At 48.3% G+C, this 24703-nt stretch overlaps 1 protein-coding gene across 1 annotated transcript in view; it reads left to right on the top strand.

Moving 5' to 3' along the window:
- Nucleotides 1-24177, top strand: part of cfap96 (cilia and flagella associated protein 96) — a 90266-nt gene extending 66089 nt beyond the window's left edge. The window contains exons 6-8 of the mRNA XM_072515894.1: nt 12958-13119; nt 18572-18732; nt 23893-24177. Coding sequence (XP_072371995.1) covers nt 12958-13119; nt 18572-18732; nt 23893-23944 — 375 coding nt within the window. The 3' untranslated portion in view covers nt 23945-24177. The remainder of the gene's footprint in view (nt 1-12957; nt 13120-18571; nt 18733-23892) is intronic.
- The last annotated feature ends 526 nt before the right edge of the window (nt 24178-24703 follow it).

Here is a 24703-nt window from a genome sequence, read left to right on the forward strand (position 1 = left end):
TCATAGCGGTTGAGAGTCTTCGAGGCCGAGACTGATCCAGAGTCACCGAGGCCAATCGCAGCAGTTGAGAGTTATGTTCGGGCAGTGTGTGGTCAGCCGAGCTGGGGTCCTGGGCGTTCATCCAGGATGGCGTCTCCCATTGGTCGCACATGGCTGGGGGTGCACAAAATGGCGGCGCCCATCCCTCCAACGTGGCGTCCACTGAACAAGATGGCGGCGCCCGGGGTCCGCACGTGGCCCTGGGATATGGAGGTGGCGGCGACCGCTGGCCGCACGGGGCCCGTGGAGAAGTCTGTGGTTGCGGTCCACACTCGCCGCTGGAGACCGCGGCCACCACTCGGGCCTGGCATACCCCCACGAAATGGCCCTTTTTGCCGCATCCCTTGCAGGTGGATGCGCGGGCCGGGCAGTGCTGGTGGGGGTGCTTGGCCTGCCCGCAAAAGTAGCAGCGGCGGCCCTCGGGGTTGCCAGGCCACCTTGCAGCGCAGGCCTGTGGGGAAACGGGGGACGTCTCGGGGTCAGCCACGGAGGTGTTCTACGCTGCCCAGGGGGCTGCCGCGCAGTCGGGAACGTAAGCGCGGGCGTTCCTGGAGGCCACATCCAGGGAGCCTGCAAGGGCCCGTGCCTCCCTCAGACCCAGGGTGTCCTTTTCTAACAGGCGATGGCGGATTTCTGACGATAGCATACCTGCCACAAAAGCGTCCCGGACTAAGAGTTCCGTGTCTTCGCAGGCCGAAACCTGCGGGCAGCCGCAACTTCTGCCCAACACCAGGAGTGCATGGTAGAATTCCTCCAGCGATTACCCAGGGGTTTGTCGCCTTGTCACAAGCAGGTGCCGGGCGTAGACCTGGTTTAGCGGGCGAATATAGTGTCCTTTTAGCTCTGTTGCTGCATCGAAGTCTTCCGCTTCCTCGATGATGGTGTAAATCTCCGGGCTCACCCTTGAGTGCAGGACGTGCAGTTTCTGTTCTCCCGCGGGTGCGTTTCCGGCCGTCCCGAGATACCCTTTAAAGCACGCCAGCCAGTGCTTAAAGATTGCCGCTGAGTTCGCCAAGTGGGGGCTAAGTTGCAGACACTCCGGCTTGATTCAGAGCTCCATCCTTTCTTCTTAAAAAACAAGCTTATTAAATTGATGCACGATCAATGACCACTGAAGCGAGGTCGTAATCCAACTGAAGGCTTTAATAAGCTAGATGTTTCCCCCAGCAGCTCAGGTACAGAATGAGGGCTGCTGGGGCGGCGCGGGTTCTTATACCCCGCCTATCAGGGCGGAGCTATCAAATAGTCTAACCAATAGCAAGCATACAGTTTCCACCAATGGTGCTTTAGCTTATCAGGTACCGTAATACCTATAATACCACAACCGCAAAGATCCTAAACCTTACATATAACAAGGATAAATGCGTGTTTAGCACCGACCGCCTATCCATCCTCGGCTACGTAGTGCGAAATGGAGTTATAGGCCCCGACCCTAAACGCATGCGCCGCCTTATGGAGTTCCCCCTCCCTCACTTCTCCAAGGCCCTGAAGCGCTGCTGAGGGTTTTTCTGTTACTATGCTCAGTGGGTCCCCAACTATGCGGACAAGGCCCGTCCCCTGATCCAATCCACAGCTTTTTCCCTGTCGATAGAGGCCTGCCAGGCCTACGTCAAAGCAGACATTGCAAAGGCCACTATGCACGCCATCGACGAGTCCCTCCCCTTCCAGGTCGAGAGCGACGCATCTGACTTGGCTCTGACGGCCACCTTCAACCAAGCGGGCAGACCCGTGGCCTCCTTCTCACGTACTCTCCACGCTTCCGAAATCCGCCACTCTTCAGTCGAAAAGGAGGTCCAGGCCATAGTAGAAGCTGTGCGACATTGGAGGTATTACCTGGCCAGCAGGAGATTCACTCTCCTCACTGACCAACGGTCGGTTGCGTTCATGTTCGATAATGCACAGTGGGGCAAGATAAAAAATGATAGGATCTTGCGGTGGAGGATCGAACTCTCCACCTACAACTACGAGATCTTGTATCGTCACGGGAAGCTAAATGAGCCTCCTGACGCCCTGTCCCGCGGCACATGTGCCACCGCACAAGTGGACCGCCTCCGAGCCTTCCACGAGGACCTCTGGCACCCGGGGGTTACTCGCTTTATCCACTTTATCAAGACCCGCAACCTGCCCTACTCCATCGAGGAGGTCAGGACAGCCACCAGGGACTGCCAAATCTGCGCAGAGTGCAAACCGCACTTCTACCGGCCAGAGAAACGCACCTGATAAAGGCTTCCCGTCCCTTTGAACGCCTCAGCATGGACTTCAAAGGTTCCCTCCCCTCCACCGACCACAACACGTACTTCCTGAACATGATTTGACGAGTACTCCCGGTTCCCATTCGCCATCCCCTGCCCCGACATGACCGCAACCACCGTCATGAAGGACCTCCATAGCATCTTTGCACTGTTCGGGTTCCCCGCTTACATACATGGTAAAAGGGTTCCTCCTTTATGAGCGACGTACTGCGTCAATTCCTGCTCAGCAAGGGCATCGTCTCGAGCAGGACGACCAGTTACAACCCTCGGGGTAACGGACAGGTAGAGAGGGAGAACAGAACGGTCTGGAAGACCGTCCTACTGGCCCTACGGTCCAGGAATCTCCCAGTCTCCTGCTGTCAGGAAGTCCTCCCAATGCCCTCCACTCCATCCGGTCACTGCTTTGTACCACAACCAACCAAACACCTCACGAACGTCTCCTTGTCTTCCCCAGGAAGTCCTCCTCTGGGACCTTACTCCCGACCTGGCTGGCAGCTCCCGGGCCCATCCTCCTCCGAAAATAGGTGCGGGCGCACAAGTCGGACCCGTTGGTCGAGAGGGTCCACCTTCTCCACGCTAACCCCCAGTACGCCTAATACGGTCTCCCTACGAGACCTGGCGCCCGCCGGATCACCACACACACCCCAACCACCAGTCCCACCCTCCCTCTCTCCAGTGCACCTTACAGGAGGATCGGTCCTTCCGCCGGCCCTATCTAGGCGCCCCCACCCACTGACGCACCCCGCAGACGCTCCCTTTCCAGATCAACCGTTTTCCCCACCAGCGCTGTCTAGGGGTGTCGAAGCTGCCACAGAGATCGAGGCCACGCTCCCGGAGTCACGGATGCCTGAGCCTCCCAACCGGAGTCACCACCGAAGCTTCGACGATCACAGAGGACAACCAGGGCCCCCAATCGACTGATTGCTTCATTTTAAAGTGTATAGTTAATTATGAATCATAAATTGTAAATAGTAAATAGAATTGTAAATAGTTACAAAACGCTGTACGGAGGTATTACGGTACCTCCATAACTATAATTTCTACCAGGTTACCATGTTGTAATATCAAGCCACCACCCCCGCCAGACTCTTTTTTTTTTAACAGGGGGTGAATGTGGTAGTCTGTGTAGAGGTATTACGGTACCTGGTAATTCTGGAACACCATTGGTCGATACTGTATGTTTCCTATTGGTCAAGCTGTATGGTAGCTCCGCCCTGCAAAGCGGGTATAAGAGCCCGTGCCGCCCCAGCAGCCTTCATTCTGTACCTGAGCTGCTGGGGGAAACATCTAGCTTATTAAAGCCTTCAGTTGGACTACAACCTCGCTTCAGTGGTCATTGATCGTGCATCGATGGTCCCTTAGTCTGACTTTGAATCAATTAAGTTGTTTACAGCACTCCAGTTCAATTTAGTTCTTTGCAGCCAAGAGTGGCCAAAGGGAGCTGGAAAACCTCCTGGGACCACAGATTGGTAGCTCTGCAGTTTGTTCACTTATCTCAGCTCAGCCTTGTCTGTGACTTAAGATCACATCTGCTGCTTTCAAAGGCAAGTGATTAAGCTTCTGTTCGTAGATTATCTCAGAAATTGTGGAGACGGCAGCCCCCATACTGCCTCCAATTATATAGGTTGTCAATTCAGTTTTGGCACTACACAGAAATGGTGTGCACCACCCTGGACTAAGAGTATGTTCGGCTTCAATTCTTCCTAATTTTTCAAACCACATGCCAAACAATCTCTAATTGTGTCGTCTAACGAGACACCAAATTTGCAGAACTCTGCAAGTTGCTTGAGGGTTGCGACGAGCAGCGCAATATTTTTCTCTTCTTACTAAGTGATTCCTTCATTGAAATTGTAACCTCTTCGCAATAATTAACGGCTTTGGTGCATAATGGTCTTCTAATATTGTAACCAATTCTCGATTTGTCTTATCCCTGGGTTTCTCGGCCTGAACCAAGCTTCTTAACAAATTGAAGTTTTGCTTCCAATTGTACTTAGGAATGCAGGGACCTTCATATTTTCTGAAATCTTATTGGCTAGGATATAATAATGGAATCTTTCTGAGTGGGATTTCCAGTTCTTTGAGTCTTCATCAAATGAGCCCATCACACCAAATTTTCCCGCCATTTCTAATGGTATCGGAATGTTCTCCCAACTGCCCTTAAATTAATGGTCTAGTTAAATACATTTGAATTGCCAATTTGTAATAGCTTTAGCTCCCATCGCAAGCTGTGAGAATCTTTTGTTCTCTCCCCACTCTATCCCCATGTCCTACATGGTGAGCTCTGCAGCCTGAACTCCTCTGAGTTCCGGTTTTAAAATTGGTACAGGCCCTTTCCTTTGTTCCAAAAACCTTACCAGCTCCGATGCCAGGTGTGATTTCTGACCTTCAGTTAACCTGCTTGATCGATTGATCTGTTGAAGTTGCTCAACAAATCAACAGTCAAAGTTTGGCTTTTTCTCTTTCTTCTGAAAAATCTATATTTTTTCTGATCTGTTCCTCGAAGCCCAGAGCTTGACCTCTAAAATTGGTAGCATTGTGGATAGCACAATTGCTTCACAGCTCCAGGGTCCCAGGTTCGATTCCGGCTTGGATCACTATCTGTGCAGAGTCTGCACGTCCTCCCCGTGTGTGCGTGGGTTTCCTCCGGGTGCTCCGGTTTCCTCCCACAGTCCAAAGATGTGCAGGTTAGGTGGATTGGCCATGCTAAATTGCCCTTAGTGTCCAAAATTGCCCTTAGTGTTGGGTGGGGTTACTGGGTTATGGGGATGGGGTGGAGGTGTTGACCTTGGATAGGGTGCTCTTTCCAAGAGCCGGTGCAGACTCGATGGGCCGAATGGCCTCCTTCTGCACTGTAAATTCTATGATCTATGATTAAAATAGAGGGCACTTGTCCACATCACCACCCAGCTTTGAAATGGTAAAACCCGTGAAACCTGATGCTTCTACCTGAACCTTATTTTTCAGTGTTTTACTGCTGCCATCTCCTTCCTAACGCTGTCACACTTCATTACTGCTATTTCCCTTTTTGGGAATGCTCTCTCGTGGGATTTCCGGTCCATGAGCTGATCGATCACACAAGGTGGTACCTGCAGTGATATCTGTATATGTTAATACTTGATTAGTTAATGTGCAGTCAGTACAGACAGGTGATCACTAGATGGCAACACTAACAGAAACTATATAAGGAGTTTCCTGCTCTTTCTGTAGGTTAGTGTGTGTGTCATGCAGCTAGAGTAAAGACGTGACCGATCAGAGTGTAGTGTATTATCATAGTTGTTAGTTTAATCTAATCTTAGTTAATTCTATTACTAGTCAAAATATTAAAGTGAAAAAACTCACAAGTACATTATTTTGTTACACAATAAATAATTTGTCATCAACTGGAAGACTTCGACTGTTTATCATCAAGTTAAATACAACTCGCCAAGACAAACGAGTAATATTTATATGTAATATAATCGTTCCCACTTGGAGGCTTCGGTTTTGGCCCTTTTAACCCGTCTAGCAGGCATTTTGGTGGAAAACAGAATCAAGAAATTGAAGCTCATTGGTTTCTCCTCTGATGTAGAATGTCAGCGGGTTACAATACCAGGGAGGAATAAAGCCGCCCGCTCAAGAGTTGGATGACCCTCGTGGCGCAGTGAAGGAAAACATGCCAGAACTGACCGTGTCGCCGTCTTCCACCCCACTGCCTATGGAGTAGTTAATGGAGTTCATCTTGGAAGAATTTAAGAAGCACCGGCAGGAGATGCAGGAGGATCAGCCCAGGGAGATCGGGGCAACAGTAGCTCCTCTTCGCAGGGCTTTGGAGAGGGTGGAGAAGCGAGCGGAGTCGCAGGGTGCGACGATTCGGGAGGTGGAATAGGCAATCTCAGACCACAGCGACTGGATCGTGTCTCTGGAGGCAGAGGTAACAATGCTGGCAGTGGCCCACATAATGTTGAAAGCCAGAGTGGACGATCAGGAAGATTGATCCAGGCACCAAAACCTAAGACTAGTTTGGCTGCCAGAGGGGGTCGAAGGCACGAACGGCAATGACTATGTGACGAAGATGTTCAGGAAGCTGGGTGGAGAGGGGGGTCTTAGCGAAATTCCCGGAGCTGAATCGGGCTCATCAGTCGCTGCGACAGAGGCTGAGAGCGTGGGAGCCGTCGAGGGCAGTGATCATCCAGTTGCATAAGTGTCAGATGAAGAAGCAGATCTTGAGATGGGCGAAATCTACAGGAGATTGTAGCTGGGAGAGTCAACAGATACGCATTTATCAGGAAATTGGGGCCGATCTGGCGAAATGTCAAGAGGGCTTCAACAAGGCCAAGTCAGCGCTCTTCAGGAGTAAGGTTTGGTTCAGGATGCTGTACCCAGCAAAACTGTGGGTCACATTCAAGAGCAAAGAACATTGTTTTAATACGCCGGAGAAGGCAAATTGCTTAGTTAGAAAGAATGGTTGGGGGTGTCATGTGAGAGTACCTTTAAGAAATGGGTGTTTAGAAATGGGTGTGTATATAAATATCTGTAATGAGAGTACCTTTAAGAAATGGATGTTTACTACTGCAGTGATGTCAGAGTGTGGGTGGAGCTGGGCTGTCTGTCAGCTTTTTACTTTCGTTTTTGAGCAGGCTGCAGGGTGTGTTTTAGTATCGTTTTCAGTGTTGGAGCTGAAGCCAGACCAAGCAGGTGTACTGCTGTTCTCTCTGCCATCAAAAGACTATCTCTTGATCATTTGGTGAATTCAGAATTATAAATGTTCTCAGTAGTGAATGTAAACCTAATGTGCTTCTGTTAAAAGGTGCTTTAAGTCTTATGGATGTTAAAAGGAAAGCTTTAAGAATTACTTAGTGCTGTAGTCTTTGGGGGTTGTATTTAAATTGATGGTTGCTAAGATGTTCACTGTATGTTGTAAAAAGGTTAACTTGAGTTCATAGAATATACATTGTTTTGCTTTTAAAAAATACTTTTCCATTTCTGCTGTCCCACACCTGTAGAGTGGGCCGTGTGCTCCTCATAGCACAATCTATTAAAAGTTGTGTGTCAAGTGAACACCATGATATACTTTGGGGTTCTCTAAACCCTGGCGCATAACAGGGGAGGACTAATGTTGGTAATGAAACTGGAAACAGTTTCGATGTTTTTACAATTTGAATGTTTGGAGGTGTTATGATTGCATGTGTTGGTTTTTCCATTATGGTTGATGTTGAGATTGTTCTGACTCTTTGTGTTTTTGTCTTGGTTGGGTGGGTTCTTTCTGGCTTGCACTAGTTTGGGTGAGAGAGTGGGGGACAGGGTAGTTTGGATGTTGTGGTCTGGTTACTTGTGTGGTTCTCCAAGTGGGGGTCGCCATGCCAGCAGGGGTATTAGTAAACGGAAGGAATGTAGGGGAGGGGGCTGCCATGGGAGAGCAGGGCAGTCTTTTAGCGGGCAGGCAGGGGCCTGGGGTGGGTTGGTTCCCTTTGTTCAGGGGGGTGGAGGGGGAGGGTGGAGGTAGGAGGTGGCTGGTTGGGTGAAGCATTCGAAGCTAAGTGGGCCAGGGGGACAAGTGGGGGCGGGGGGGGGGGGGGGGGGGGGGGACAGGTGAGGGGGGGGGGGGGTGGGGGTAGGTGTTCCATTTCCTTGATTCCAAAGAAGGATAAGGATCTGGTGGAATGTGGGTCTTATAGGCCCATCTCCTTGTTGAACATGGATGTGAAGGTTTTAGCAAAGATCTTGGCGATGCGTCTGGAGGGGTTTGTTTCGGAGGGTGGTCTCCGAGGATCAGACCGGCTTTGTGAAGAGACGACAGTTGGCGAGTAACATTAGGCGGTTCTTGAATGTGGTCATGGCTTCGTGCCAGAAGTAATTATTTCTATGGTCACAGAGGAGGCTTTTGATCGGTCTGAGTGGAGGCATGTTTTTGAAGTCCAGAAAGACATAGAGCATACAGGGCAGAAGGAGGCCATTCGGCCCATCGAGTCTGCACTGACGCACTTAAGCCCTCACTTCCACCCTACCCCATTACCCAATAACCCCTCTTAATCTTTTTGGTCACGAAGGCCAGTCCACCTAACCTGCACGTCTTTGGACTGTGGGAGGAAACCGTAGCACCCGGAGGAAACCCACACAGACATGGGGAGAATTTGCAGACTCCGCACAGACAGTGACCCAGTGGGGAGTCGAACCTCAGACCCTGGCACTGTGAAGCCACCGTGCTAGCCACTTGTGCTACCATGCTGCCCATGGCTTTGGGTTTGGACCATCGTTTATCTCCTGGGTGAGATTGTTATATAAGATCCTCATGGCAAGTGTAAAGATGAATGTGCTGAACTCGGGATACTTCAGGCTGCATAGGGACATGAGACAGGGATGCCTGTTGCCCCCATTGCTATGTGCATTAGCTATTGAACCCCTGGCCATCGCACTTATGTAGTTGAAGGAATAGAGGTGGCATTGAAGGGGGGGGGGGGTGTAGAGAGCAGAGTGTGTCCCTTTGTGAGGATGTGCATGTTTTGGACTCACTCTCATGTGTGGGGTTGTTTAAGAAGTTTTGATCATTCTATGGGTACAAACTTAATATGGCCAAGAGTGAGGTCTACCCAGTGAATTCCCAGGGTAGGGGCGCAGACTTTGGAACCTTGCCATTTAAGCTGGCTAAAACTAAATTCAGGTACCTTGGTATTCAGGTGGCACATGAGTGGGCCATGATGCACAAATTGAATTTTGCCAGCTTGGTGGGCGGAGGTGAGAGGGGACCTGAAGAGGTGGGATGCTCTCCCGCTTACCTTGGCGGGTAGAGTACAGATCATGAGATTCTCCTGAGATTCCTGTTCGTGTTCCAGTCCCTCAGGATTTTTCTCCCATAAACATTCTTTGTGAGAGGCGATAAGTTAATTTCAGCATTTGTGTGGGCGGGCAAGAGAGCTAGGATCCGGAGAGTTTCCTGCAGAGGAGACGGCATTCGGGGGGAGGGGGGTGGGGCTGGCGCTGCCAAATGTATTAGATTATTACTGGCCGGTGAATCTAGAAAAGGTGCGGCAGTGGTGGTGCGAGAGGGGTTCAGAGTGGGGGCAAATGGACGAGGCTTCTTGCATCGGGGAGTGCTTAAAGACATTGGTCACTGCCCTATCCCGTTCTCCCCGGCTGGGTATACTGTGAGCCTGTGTTGGTGGTATCCCTTAAAATTGTGAGCCTGGAATGAAATACTGTACCGGACGAACTCCACCCCTTCCTGTGCCAGCCTGAGCCTGATTCAATTTACAGTGTTTCACAGGGCTCATATGAATAGAGCGTGTGTGAGGAGGTTCTTCCTGGGTGCGGAGAATAGGTACGAGAGGTGGTCAGGGGGGTCAGCTAATCGCGTGCATATGTTTTGGTCCTGCCTGAAACTGGCTGAGTTCTGGGCATCAGTGTTTGAGACTCTGGCCGCCATTCTCCAGCCTCGTTGCGCTATCGCTCAAGCGTAACAAGGCCAGTGAATAGCAGAGAGGCCAAAAACGAGATCCGCGCCAGGCGCCAAACAGTTTGTGATACAACTGGCCCGCTCCCATAGGCCAAATCGAGATCTCGCCGTAGCGTACGAGAAACCAATTATCACCACTTGAGCCCCATTTCCATACAATTAACGAGAGCCACACCATATCTAACGGCCTCCCGTCATTCAGCGGCCTCCCCAGCAGGTGCTCATGCTAGCACTGATTAATACTCCTTTTTAATCTCTGCAGGGGTGGTGGGTGGGATGCCTGAAGAGATGGGCAAAGGATCCGGGGGTTGGCCCACATTGTGGAAGGAAGTGACAGAGGCGTCATAATACTCTCCTCTTTCCCCCCCTCCCCCGGTCCCTCAGTGACCTCACCGTGCTTGGCCTTCCTAGCTCTACCACGTAGAGGCAGTCAGCTGCTTACCTCGTCCCATGGCCTCCGAGGCTCTGGGGCCGGAGGGCCCTGGCTCATTTGTCGGAAAACATGGCCCAGCAGTGGCACCCTGTCCTGTGTGCTGACTGCGAGACGCAGGGGTGGAACTCGGGGGAACTGGTGGCCAATATCCTCAGCCCATGGGACGGGTCTGGCTTGGCAACCAGCACCCCCTGCTCCCGATCGATGCCCTGAGGGCCCTGGAGTCCACCTTGGGATGGAGGGGCAACCTGTTCGAGCCCCGGCTGTCCCAGCGTCATCTGGCTCTGCCAGCCCTGGTGGTTCCCCAAGGTCTGCACCATTGTGTCGACGCCCTCAGCGATGCTCTCCAGTGACTGGGACAAGTTCCGCAGCACCCTGGCCATGCCCATCTGAGAGCTATACATGTCCCGCAGAATCTCATCCAGATCGGCCTGGACACCTTCACTCATGGTGCCGATGTTGTGCACCAGGTTTTCCACTGCGGTAGCCACCCTGGCAGTGTTGGCTTCGGTGCCACTCATTGCCGGCGCCAGCTCTTGTGCCCCTGGCCTCTGGGACTCTTCCAAGCGGCTATGGATCAGCTGGAGTGACGCTGACATTGCCCTCTGAATGTCCCGGCTGCTCCCTATCGTCTCCATCAGCTCCGGGTACCTCTGTCCCACAGGCTCTGCATCAGACTGTGACGCAGCTGGGCCCTATGATCCAGCAGACCTCCGACTATTGTCTTGCCTGGGGGTTCCTGCCTCCATCTGATGTCCATCATCAGTGATGTGGCGCTCACCAGATGTGCCCCAGAAGCCTGTTCACTAACATGTCCCACCGAGGTGTGTGTATCTGCGCTGGTGTGGGGGTGGGGATGAAAGCTGTGCCATGACTACGGGTGTATCCTTGGAGCTCTCCTCCGAGGTGTTCTCCCGGGAGTCAGGAGAGAGTGCCGCCTGGGATGGTTCGGCGCCATCGGCTGGAGGACCTGTGGGAGAATGTACATGTGGTCAGTGGGAGGGATGGGTCAGTCAGTAAGGCAGTCACGACTCCCGTTTGACAGGTCCTCCGGCTGGAGCCCGGTGGTTCCTCACCTCTTCGGCGCCCGCCAGCCTCCACTTGCATGAGATCTCTGTCCTCAGCCACCCCAGTCACCTCCGGGGCACGCTTTTCCTGAGGAGAGACAGAGAGGGCATCGTTAGCCACACTCGTGGTTTACAGTGATGGGAGGGCTGGGGGTCGCATGGGGAGTTGGGGGGTGGATGCTTCCTTGGGGAGGGTGTGGGGGTGACGTTGGTGTCTCCTCACTCGTGCTGCCTGATGTAGGATGTTGACCTTTTTCCAGCACGAGAGGCCAGTCCTCCTGGTCACACTCCCCAAGCTGACAGCTGCTACCACCTCATCCCAGGCAGCACTAGCTGCCTTGTGGCTGACTCTACAGGACCCTCGGGGGAACGGAACACCCCTCCTGGCCTCCACTGTGTCTCGGAGCCTCCCCAGGTCAGCATCTCTGAATCTTGGGGCGGTCTCCTCGGCGCCATTATTACGAGCTGGCTGGGATTGGCTGAGCAAGTGCAGCTTACGTTCTGCTCGACTTTGTTAGCGGGGGTTGGCGAGCGAGATCCCGGCGAATCAGCTGGCGAGCCTTCATTTGCAACAAGAAGTCCATGAGGCCTCGTTAATAATAATCTTTATTAGTTTCACGAGTAGGTTTACATTAACACTGCAATGAAGTTACTGTGAAAAGCCCCTAGTTGCCACATTCCAGCGCCTGTTCGGGTACACAGAGGGAGAATTCAGAATGTCCAATTCACCTAACAAGCACATCTTTCGGGACTTGTGGGAGGAACCGGAGCATCCGGAGGAAACCCACACAGACACGGGGAGAATGTGCAGACTCAGCACAGACAGTGACCCAAGCCGGGAATCAAACCAAGGCCCTGGCGCTGTGAAGCAACAGTGCTGACACTGTGCTACCGTGCCACCCAAGTAAGTGGACCGATTAACATTGAATTGTGTTGCCGGCCTCGCTGGGCCAAGCACCGGGAAGCTCGTGCTTGCGACCACATGTAGAATTTTTTTCGGAGAATTGCGGCCTCTGTCGACGATTGTCGGGGTGAGATTGGAGTTGTGGCCCAATTTATGGCATATCCCAGTTGCCAGAGCTGCTGGAGGGGAAGGAGGGCTGAAATTGTGGCCTTCGCCTATCTAATTGCCTGGCAACGGATACTACTTGGATGGAGGTGGGAGGTGTCACCGAGGGCCTGGACGTGGTTGAGGGATGTGGCAGAGTTTCTGCAAATGGAGAACATTAAATTTACTCTTAGGTTGTCAGAGGAGGGATTCCACTCGAGGTGGAGGCCGTTTATCTCCGTTTTCAAAGATCATGTTGTCGCCAGCAATTAGGGAAGGGTGGAGGGGGGGGGGGGGCGGCATTGGAGTGGGGTTGATGGCGGGGGGTTATTTTTTGAGGGTAAAGTTAGTTAATTTAAATAGATTCAAAATGAAAACTCTGTAATATGGTTGCATGGGTTTTTATGAGTGTGGAAACCTTTGTACTGTTTGGAATAAAATATATTTTAAAAACAGGAATGCTCCCAAGTTATGACGTGATTTCACCCCCCCCCACACCTTTTCTTTCACACCGCAACATTCAATTTCATGTTCCAAAGTCCTATCCACTTCTGATAAACTCTATTTTAAAGCTTTTCAACTGCTTTCATTTCACTGAACGCCTTAAGCTCTCTGTACTCATGCTGGAGCTGAACATTAACTCTTCAGGTCTACTTCCATAAACTAACTATACTGTGGTACTTTTACAGAAAGAACAACTCATTGACGGACCATTTCGATTGAACCTTTACCCTAAGGAATACTTTGATAGCAACCCCTACAAGAGTGAAAGGATTTTACCTCCAATAAAGCAAGCTGCAGCAGCAAAAAAAATAGAAACACCTTTCAAACCTTCCTCCCCTGGAAAATCGGTATGTATGTGATCATTACAGCTTTGGTTAGGATCATGGTGCTTTGACAGGAACAGAATTCTGCTTGGAAAGAGCGCAAAAGGGAGTTGCAGGAAAAACCGGCTCAGCTTTGTGAGGCGTCAAAATATTCAAGAATTTTGGAGAGAAAAGGGAGGTTGGACATTGGAAATGGGGGGCTGTTTGGGAGAACAGATTCATCGAGGCTGTGTTTTATGAGGACGAGGTAATGAATGACGGGCACTTTTGAGTGAAAGAGGACAGAAATATTTTATTCATTCATGGGATGTGGGCTTCGATAACCATGCCAGCCCACCCATAATTGCCCTTGTGAAGTTGGCGGTGAGCTGCCTTCTTGAACTGCTGCAGTACATGTGGTATAGGTACAACCAAAGTGCTGCTAGTGAGGGAATGCCAGTATTTTTGACAGTGAAAGAATGGCAATATACTTTCATTTCAGGATGGCGAGTGAATTGGAGGGGAGTTTCCGAATGGTGGTGTTCCTAGGTATCTGCTGCCCTTGTCCTTCGAGATGCAGCGGTTGTAGGTTTGGAGCGAGAATCAGCCAATATGGAGACCAGAAAGGGAATTTAAGTGGTTAGGAGTTTAATGGGAAAGGAGTCACGAGAGCAGATCTCGTGGGTTGGCACAGTGGGTAGCAGTGTTGCCTCAAAGAGCCAGGTACCAGGGTTCAATTCTGGCCTTGGGTGACTGTGTGGAGTTTGCACGTTCTCCCCGTGTGTGCGTGGGTTTCCTCCGGGTGCTCTGGTTTCCTCCCACAGTCCAAGGATGTGCAGGTTAGGTGGGGTTATGGGGATAGGGCGGAGAAGTGGGCCTAGGTAGGATGCTCTTTCAGAGGGTTGGTGCAGAGCCAATGGGTCAAATGGCCTCCGTCTGCACAGTAGGGATTCTATGGTTATATACGATGATCGTGGATAGGGTGGTAAAGGGCGATGAGAAAGAAATTAGAGAAAGATAGGGTTCCGAGTCCGAGCAGAGGAAATTGTGGGGCAGTTTGGTTCGGTGGCAAGGGGAAATGTGGTAGTGACAGCTAAATGGTTGGTCTCAATCTTAATGACAAGGTAGAATGAGAAATAAGGCTCTTTACTCTTGTTTTTCAAGGTGAAGCTTTTAGGAGGTAGAGGAGAGGAATTTGAGCAGATGGAGATAAGGAGCTGGGGGATTACATTATGTTGCAGGGTGATCCATCTATAGCAACAATTTTGGCAGAAGAGAGCAGGGTCCGGCCAGATCCGACATTGAATGACTAAACCAGTTGTGTGCAAGCCATGTTGAAGTCTGGACTCGAGGGAGTGAAGATTGGAGTTGATCGGGACTGGTGAGTGAGGCTTTTACTGGGGACAAGGGCATCAAAAGCCAATTGGAACAAGTGATTTGAGGCGATTGATAGCTGGAGGTGCTGCAGCTGGAAATTTAGGGAGGCTTTTTGCTGGGGTCAGACACAAGATATTGTGATTGGAGGGGATGTGAATGATGAAACCTATGTTGAAGTGCTCAGAGAGCGATAGCATAGTCTTGTTGTGATCCTCATTGCTGTTGAAATTTATACTCTTGGGCTCCATTGAAATGCCACCAGTCCATTTCTCACAGGAAGTGGCTGCAGCCAATGGAAAATCAGGTGGCGCATGACTGCCCACGATCATCTGGGGAGGTTCAGTAAAGAGGGTCCCAGAATGATGTTACAGGAGAGAACATGCGGTATCTGGGCAGATTGCTCCTTATACCCCACAATGACTTGGTCAGGGAATCTTCATGTTTCAGTCTTGGAGAAAACCTGCAGTGGCCTCCTTGCACAGGTTGGAGGTAATATTGCAATCCAGGTGTGGTGATGTCATTGGACCCAGATCTGCCTACTTAAAGATGGACCCCGATGGTTTGGGCAGATTAGCCCCTGACCAAAATCTTCTATGAAAATAGCAGTGGGCCGGGACCAGGTGGATTAACACTGATAACTAACCCGGACAACTGCACACTGCACACAAAGAAGAGCTGGGTGGGGAGTTCGAAGCCGGATTATGGGAGGCCCTGAGGAGAGTTAATGCATCTTGTCGTGCGCCAGGCTCAGCCTGATACAATTCAAGGTGGTCCGCAGGACACACATAACTGTTGCCCAGATGAAGAGGTTCTTTGGGGGGTGGAGGATAGGTGCGGGGGTACCTGCGAACCATGTCCATTTATTTTGGGCATGTACGAGGCTGAGGGGTTTCTGGCGGGTTTGCTGACGTCATGTCAGAGGCCTTAAAAGTGAGGGTGGTGCCGAGTCCAGAGGTGGCAATCTTCGGTGTGTGAGATGGCCCGGGAGCCCAGAGGGTGAGAGAGGCCGACCGGGGAGTGGGGGGGGGGGGTGTGTCGGGATCACCACCACCTGAAAGTTCCCCTCCAAGCCACGCACCTTCCTGACTTGGAAATATATCACCGTTCGTTCACTGGCTGGGCCAACATCCTGGAGCTCTCTCACAAACAGCACTGTGGATGTACCTACACCACATGGACTGCTGTGGTTCAAGAAGGCAGCTCACCACCAGCTTCTCAAGGGCACTTGGGGATGGGCAACAAAAGCTGGCCTAGCCAGAGACGTCCACATCCCGTGAAAGAATAAATACAAACATGGACAAGTCCTATTAGGAGGTCACCTCCTGGAGGATTGTGGAGCCGGTCTCGTTGCTTCGAGTTGTGAGTTTGGAACCCTCATTTGGTTCCAACATTGGAAGGCTCCAAAGCCCTTGGTAAAATCCAGCATGTGAGCTTGCTTCTTTTGTTTTGGATGCTGCTATACTGGCTTGAGTGTTTCCAGAATACCTTGTTTTTAGTTCAGATTTCTGTCATCCGCAGTGTTTTACTTTTGAATTAAATTAAGAGTTTTGGATTGACAAATTGAAATGCTTTACCAGGGATATCAGCAAAATTAAATCAGTAAAGTTGGAAACAAATGTATTAATTAGACTGATGGGATGGGCAAACTGAAAATGTGCTGAAAACCAAAGAAAAGGTGAAAGGACAAAAGTGGGGCAGGGAGCTTTACAATTAATAAATTCATTAAACAAATGGACTTGCAGAATTAAACCGTCTGATAGAAAATTGGCAAATAAGCCAATAAATAATTAAAGAGAGATGGAAGTGTAACAGGAAAAGCATCCTAACTGACTTGGGGTGAAGGAATGAAAGAAAGTGTGACATAATTAAAGAACTCATAGAAACCTAGAAGTTAGAAGCAGGAATAGGCCATTCGGCCCTTCAAGCCTGCTGCTCCATTCAATATGATCATGGCTCATCCCCAATCACAATGCCATTTTTCTGCTTTCTCCCCCATATCCCTTGATGCTATTAAAATCTTAAAAAAGTCTATCTCTTTCTTGAAATATTCAGTGACTTGTCCTCCACAGACTTAGAATTACAGAGTATAATCATAAAAATGTTACAGCACAGAAGGAAGCCATTCGGTCCATCTCTTCCATGCCAGCCCAAGGACATCCAGGTGCCCTTTCTAATCCCACCTTCCTGCACCCGGTCCATAGCCTGTAGCTTACAGCACTTAAGGTGCAGATCTCGGGACTTTTTGAAAGAGTTTATGGTCTCTGCCTCCATCACCAACTCAGGCAGCAAATTCTAGACATCCACAACCCTCGGCACTAAGGGCAATTTAGCATGGCCAATTCACCTAACCTGCACATTTTTGGACTGTGGGAGGAAACCGGAGCACCCAGAGGAAACCCACGCAGACACAGGGAGAATGTGCACACTCTGCACAGACAGTGATCCAAACCGGGAATCTAACCTGGGTCCTGGAGCTGTGAAGCAACCATGCTGCCCTCTCAGCCTTTTTTGTTCCAAGGAAAATAACCCCAACCTATCCAATCTCCCCTGATAGCCACACTTTTCTTGCCTTGGCACCACTCTTGTAAATCTTCTCTGCACTTTCTCCAGATCAATTACGTCCTTCCTGTAATGTGGTGACCAGAACTGCTCACAATACTCCAGTTGTGGCCTCATCTTCCAACATTATATCCTTACTTTTATATTCTATACCTCTGCCAATGAAGGAGAGCATTCCATACACTTTCTTTCCAAAATATTTCCGCAGATTCACCACCCTTTGAGTGAAGAAACATTTCCTCATCCCTGTCCTAAATGGTCTACCTCGTATCCTGAGACTGTATCGCCCGGTTCTAGATTCCGGAACCAGGGAAAACATCCTCCCTGCATTTAGTCTGTCCAGACCTGTTAGAATTTTATACGTTGCAATCAGATCTCCTCTCATCCTCCTAAACTCTAGTGAATATAGACCCAGTCAAAGCAATCTCTCCTCATAGGACAGTCCCAACAAATTCATTGAATAAAGATGGAACTCGGCAATATGATAACAGTGAAGATTCAGGATTGAAGAATTTTAAAGTGGTAGGGATAGAATTAGGAGAAATGTCCTCAAATAAATAAAGTCGCCAATAGCAGGAACAAAATTGAGGCAATTATCAAAATTGACTTAAACGAGATCTTGCAGGTAAGTAACATTGTTGAAATAGATAGGTCGCCATTTATTACTCAAATTAAATAAATAGAAACTCAACTAAAAGCAAAATACTGTGGATTCTGGAAATCTGAAATAAAAACAGGAAATGCTGGACGAACTCAGTAGGTTTGGCAGCATCTGTGATGCAGGTAGGGCAGCACGGTGGTGCAGTGGGTTAGCACTGCGGCCTCACAGCGCCGAGGTCCCAGGTTCGATCCCGGCTCTGGGTCACTGTCCATGTCGAGTTTGCACATTCTCCCCGTGTTTGCATGGGTTTCGCCCCCACAACCTAAAAGATGTGCAAGTTAGGTGGATTGGCCACACTAAATTGCCCCTTAATTGGAAAAAAAAATGAATTGGGTACTCTAAATTTTAAAAAAAAAAGAAAAAAAATCTGTGGTGCAGGTGTACTCTGGTTGGCATGAGCTCTGCTGATCCTTTGCTTCCTCTGCAATGGGGCAGTGCGTCTGAGGGGTGTCAACCTCTGCCTGAGAGGAGCGGAGCATCGCAGATGGATGGAGCATACTGTGTCCAATCACATTTAAATGCATGCAAATCGATCGATTCAAATTTCCCAAGAGCTAATCCAATGACAGTCAATTTCATCCAACTGTTTGCGTTCCTTGCTGCAAGGCAAGAAGAGGATACGGGCAAATGTTCTTTTTAATGCCCAATTACGTCTGGTTGTTTAATGGTTTTCATACCAGCTTACGTATCCCTGTTGACAATTTTAGCTTCAATTTACAGTTCCATTTTTAATAATGTCTTCATTCCCTATGTACAGTATGCATTGTTTGTACAGCATGCAAGAACCAATATGTTTCACTGTATACTAATGCATGTGACAATAATAAATCAAATTCTTCTTCCCTTGTCTCAGTAAAGTAAATATTGAGTTCATATGTGTTCTTTTTCTCTACGTTTCAGACTGGCGGAATGAAGGCAGGCACGTTTGATGTTTATCCAGCCCATTTCAGTACCTTAAATAAAGTTCCAAAAGAGGCTCCGACAACTGGTTTAGTTTTCCGACCCACCGCCGGACCCAAGAGCAGGCCAGTTAAAAGTGTCCTTGCAGCAAATATCAACAGGTAAACATTGCCACTTTTCAGCCAATTGTGTGTGCATCAGATACATAATGAGATGTCGGCAAAATATTATGATGATATGCAAAGGCAATCATGTAAATAGTAATATGTACGACCTCCAACCTGCAGGTGGCAGTAGAGAACAACCGCGTGACACTGTTACCTCGGGGAGTCTGGAGATAGTTGTCATAGTGGATAGCCACATTTGTAGTAGCTCTTAGATAATTTACAATAGTTAGTAGATTTTGATAATTTTCTTATGGTTATCTAATCCATATTATTGTTTAACAATAAACATTCAACTCGTCACGAACTGCACGTTCTCTTGTGCACTTATTCTGACCGACCAAGCATCACAACGTAACAAATATATGGCGGGATTTACCAGCTGCTCATGCCGGTAGGAAATTGCAGTCACACCGGTTTCCCGGCAACAAGGGGTGATGTCAACAGGAAATCCAGGTAGACCTCGCTGAAGGGCAGCCTCCCTGCTGAAAAACAGGTGGGGCGGGGTGATCGATAAATCCTGCCCACAATCTCCATTTCGGATATTCTCATTAGTATACCAGGCTTCCTAAAGTACACGTTATAGTCCGGTTAACCAGGGTATTGGGACATAAAGAGGGTCTAAGAAGTCTGAAGATAAGGGAACAGAGAATAAGATATTGTTCAGAAGTACTCAAGGAAAAGTAAACAAGGTGTTCTGAGTTAAAGAGACAATTTCAGTAATTCAATTTAAAGTGGGACAGCAGACTTCAGAAGTAAATGAAACGTTTGACATTTTAATTTGGGAATCGAAAGTAATTATAAGCAGTTTGTCCAACAGTCAAGAGAAAGAAATCATAAAGGAAATCCTGGACTGGCTGGATTAGCTGTAAAAGTGGAGCGGAAGCTTTGTTTGGAAGTGTCACTTGTAAAATCTGGACTGGAGTTTACAATGCAACCACTAAGGGAAAGCAGTATTATGAGAGATTTTAAAGCAAGTTTTTGGGAGTGAAGTATAGAAACTCTCACGTGACAAGTCATCTGGGGAGATTCTGAGGAGTCACCTGCAACCGCCCAATTGGGATTCAGAGTGGAGAGTGTATCTGCCCACAGTCATCTTGTGTGCTTGAAAGGGACGTTTTGTGCTTATGAGACCATTTGTAATCCATGTTGATCTTTATATCTGTGTGTATTTGTTAAGATAAGCGGGGAGTAAAGGAATATATTATAATCCAATTTTTCCATGTTTAATTAATGTTTTTTCCTTGTTGACAGTCCTGTGACTCTATTCCTTCACATTTTATTAAAAATAAATAAAAGTAGAGTCTTTTAAACCAGGGTTCCATTCTGAGATCTTCCCGTCCAGTTACAACATCAACTGGGATCATAGCACCAACGAGACGCCCATTCACGCTATTTCACGCTCCTCTTTCTCACCCTCCCACCTAAAAACCTGCCAACGGGGGAGCGTGAAATTCAGGCCCATGTGATTTCAAATTCTTTGTGTTGCTTTTGAGGGATCTCATCAGCCAATAGCATTCATAAAACCTACATGTTTTCGTAATGCTAGTAAGGAATCCCATTGGCCAGCTAATATACAGATTGCGTTTTATGTTTGTACAAGACCCTTGGTTATATCACATTGAAAATGTGTCCAGCTTTAATCCCTACATAGAATTGCTATCAAGGCCTGCATTTAGTGGCCATCCCTGATTGCCCTTAAGAAGCTGGTGCGAGCCGCCACCTTGATCTAGTGCAGACCATGTGATTGGTGTAGGTACCTCCACGGTGCTGTTAGGAAGGGAGTGCCAGAACTTTGATCTAGTGACTGTAACAGTTCCAAGTCAGAAAGAAGATGAGGAACTTCCAGGTAGTGGTGTGGGTCCCATGCTCTTGTTTTTATCAGTGAATTTGGAAGGTGGATAAAATAGAGTCTGAGGAATGCCATGTGAATTATATCCAACTTTAAAAACCCCAGACAGGCTCGAAAAGCTTGGCCTTTTCACTTTGGAAGTATATATCCTTTGGAGTTGTTGCATAGAGGTATACAAAAGCATTAATATACTCCTAGGCTGTGTTGCATTTTAAATGATTTCAATTGGTGAAGACCAGGGGCTGGATTCTCCATCGGCGGGATCGTCCGCTTCACTGGCAGCGCGGATGCCCACGGATTCGCTGGCATGCCCACGGATTTCCCGATGCATGGGGATGCCCACAATGGGAAACCCCATTGGTCAGCTGCTGGGATGGGGATCCCGCTGTTGGCGTGGGTGTGGCGGGATGTAGAATCCCACCCTGGATGTCAGAAATGTAAGCTACGCAAGCGTAGATCTAGGGGTGATGTTAGTTGGTTCATCTTTTCCCAGAGGATAGTAGAATAAGTTGTTATCTCTTGCTGACTCTCTGCAACAGAGATCTGGACTAGTTCCAGACTGGATAGAGATCAAATATTATAAAAAGGTATGTGACATACCAGCTAATATACAGTTAAGTTATATGGAGATCTTGGATTTGTATAAAAATTGGGCAGTTCACCAAAGAGATCAAAGTGCCAATTACTGGATGAGGGTCTGCAGCCTCAGTCATCTGTCTGTGCTGCCTTCACGGTGACTGTAAATATGACACTTTATGGCACACACATTTTAGGCAGCTATGTGGCACACTCTGTGGCATCAGTAGGGTGTAGTAAAGGAACGTATAGGCCAGGTGGCTGGTACACTTTACTAGACAGCTGGAGAATTCAGCACCATTAAGACAGCAGGGAGGTCAGGAAATCCAGCTTTAGAGCATTTGTGGCTTTTCCAGGGTGTAATTGATAGCACCATGTAGCTTTGCGACCTGCTATAGAAATACACCCACTCCTTTGAATGTACAGATTATGTGTGACAACAAGGAAGGAGGCATTGATGGAACTGATTCTGAGGAATGAGATGGGTAAGGAAAAATTTAGGAAATAGTGTCCATTGCATCCTAATGTTTATATTAGCTATGAAAAGAAATGAGTAGCAATCTAAAGCAAAACTAGTCAATTGGAGTATGGCTAACTTTAATGGGGTGAGAACAAATCTCTCCTTGGTCAAATTGGAATCAAGAGTTGGTGGGCAAAATACTAATTGAACAATCAGATGCCTTTAAAGAGGACAAGGTTTGGGTACAGTCAGGGCGCATTCCCAGGACGAGGAAAGGTAGGACAAACAAAGCTACAGCTTCCTAGACTGGACGGGATGCATCTAAAGATACTGTGGAAATAAAGGTTGAATTTGTGCAGGTACTGGCCACAATCTTCCAGTGCTTCTCAGATACAGGTTTTGGTTTCAGCGGACTGCAGAATTGGGAGGCAGGTCGGAGGGGTGGGTGACGTGGGGGATGGGGGGGTGGGAGGTAGATAGGAGGCTGGCAACCCACGTGCTGTATTTTACAATCCTACCTGCCTTCAAACCCACTGGCAGGGGATGGTAACATTCTACCTAATGTGTTTCCACACAGATCACAATTAGACACTATCAATTTAAGTTAAGACAGCAAATCGGTAATTCAGAGGAAACTTCTTCACACAGAGTGGTGGGAATGTGGAATCACTACCGTAAGGAGCAGTTGAGGTGAATGTTATTGATGCAGTTAAAGGAAAGCTAGATAAACACACTGGGGAGAAAGGAATAGAGGGTTAAAAAGGTAGAACGAGAAGAGGAAATAGGCTTGCGAGGAATATAGATATAAATGGTGGAATGGACTGGTTGGGCCAAATGGCCTGTAATGTGCAGAGAAAAACCTGGTGGGTCAAATGAGCTGTTCTTATGCTGTAAATATCTATGTAAAATAATGAGGCACAAACAGAGATGCTCACAGATGCGAAAATACAGACTGAAAATGTGGAGGAAGGATGTTCTTTCACATCTCGTAAAATGGCTCGGGAAGAGGTATAAAGCAGAATTCATAACGCCTGGAGGATAGGTTAAATTGGTGACCCCCAAACCTAAAGGGTAACTTAATCAAAGTAAATGAAAATGAAATGAAATGAAAATCGCTTATTGTCACAAGTAGGCTTCAAATGAAGTTACTGTGAAAAGCCCCTAGTCGCCACATTCTGGCACCTGTTCGGGGAGGCTGGTACGGGAATTGAACCGTGCTGCTGGCCTGCCTTGGGTCTGCTTTCAAAGCCAGCGATTTAGCCATGTGCTAAACCAGCCTCTAATACTGTAGCAGTTAAAGCTAGGAACTGTCTCCATGCTTGCTTGTGCACATGGCTCAGTCCAACACTAAACTGGCCAACTGGGTGTGGGTCATGTGTTCTGTTACATTACTCTGTGGGCGGTACTGTGCTAAGACCCACTTAACCCTATATGTGGCAGATCCTAATACTATACCTCCCCGAGTCTTTACCTGATGTACTTCAAGGTTATTCTAGATTACCCCATGAATTTATACCATTATTATTACCCCATCTGTCTCCTTCAAGCCTCCATGTTCATAAGCTCAGGCGGTATGGGAGGCGTTACACTCATCTATCTCTCATTCACACTGTGGGAGGAATGGTCAGCATTGACGTGCCTGTAAACTCTGTTGACTTGAAGGTTGTTCGGTCATCTGGGTATGTTTTTATCCTCTTTTCCAGTCCTTGGTAGTGGACCGCTCTTTGGCCATTCGGCAGTAGTGGGCATATTCCAATTTTCCAGGAAGTTTATGTCTCAGGAATAAATATGTAGGACTGTGAACTGTGCCCTCTAGATGTGTGCTTGTCGTGCTCATTGCAGTCTTCACTCTAATGAGCAATGCCTCGTCTCTCACAAGTTGCATTCAATTACTTGATATGCATTTTAACTCTTCATTGACAAATCAATGTGCCAATGGAAAAGGCAGAGCTAAAATTCACTGCCACTGATGACCCTCTGAATCACATTTTAATTTGATGTTTAAGTTTCATTTATATTTGTTTCAGGCAGTATCCCTTTAAGGACTGCCCCTTTTAATTTGTCCCTCAGTTTGTTGAATTTAGTTTATTTGGTTTTGTCAAAATAGTTAAAATCCCAAGCATGCTCCATTAAAATTCCATCAAAACAGGGATGGGGAACTTCTCAGGAACCAGGTTTAAGAAGTATTGCCTTGAAATGCTATTCATTATTTGTATGCTTTGTAGGAAACCTATACAGTGCTAAGATTTCTCATTCATTTTCTTTGCAGGGTGGTTAACAACTTGAACTACAAGAGTATCCAGCATGTGATGTCTTACTAACCAAAGGATATATGGCTTGTGAAGTAACAAACTTCATCCAAAACAAGACTAGCTTGCAAATCAGCTACATACCGACAGCACTCTCCGTAATGTTCCTCTTTCATCCCAATCATACTTATAAAACAGAATGCAACTTGTGGAGTATGGAAATTTCTAAATCTGAACCAGTCTGGTGAAATTTATGCTTTTTTTTTTGTAAATACTATTTGCTATAACTAAACAATGTAGAATTACTCCAGTGTCTTCGACCATCTTTGGACCTCCTTGTTAACTGAGAAAAGAGCAATTTAAATAAGTATCAATGTCACTCTGCTCATACTGGGGCTGAATTTTGAATAGCTTGAAAGGGCAAAGAACAGACAAATCACTAATAAGGTAACAAGAATTTGGGATGAAACCAGCAAGAACCAGGGGCTGGATTCTCCGATTCTGAGACTAAGTGTTGACGCCAGCGGAGCATGTGTGGACTTCCACGACAGGAAAATCGGCACAAAACCCTCACCGATTCCGGTACCAGTGAGGGGCGAGTACTGGTACAAGTGAAACTCCCGCGGATCGCGCCAAAAATGGCCGGGTCCCAGGCCGCACATGCGCACGGCTGACGACTTGCACCAGTTGCGCCTGCCGTGCGCGAACCCAACCCGCCAACCGCGACTCCACAGTCCGCACCCTGGCCACCCACTAGCCGTCTCCCCAGCCCTAGCAGAAGCTCCCCCGGCCAGCAGCACAGATCCCAGCCGAGTGTGGCTGCGCTAGACA

The sequence above is a fragment of the Scyliorhinus torazame genome, chromosome 9 (genome assembly GCF_047496885.1).
Source record: "Scyliorhinus torazame isolate Kashiwa2021f chromosome 9, sScyTor2.1, whole genome shotgun sequence".
Lineage (NCBI taxonomy): Eukaryota > Metazoa > Chordata > Chondrichthyes > Carcharhiniformes > Scyliorhinidae > Scyliorhinus > Scyliorhinus torazame.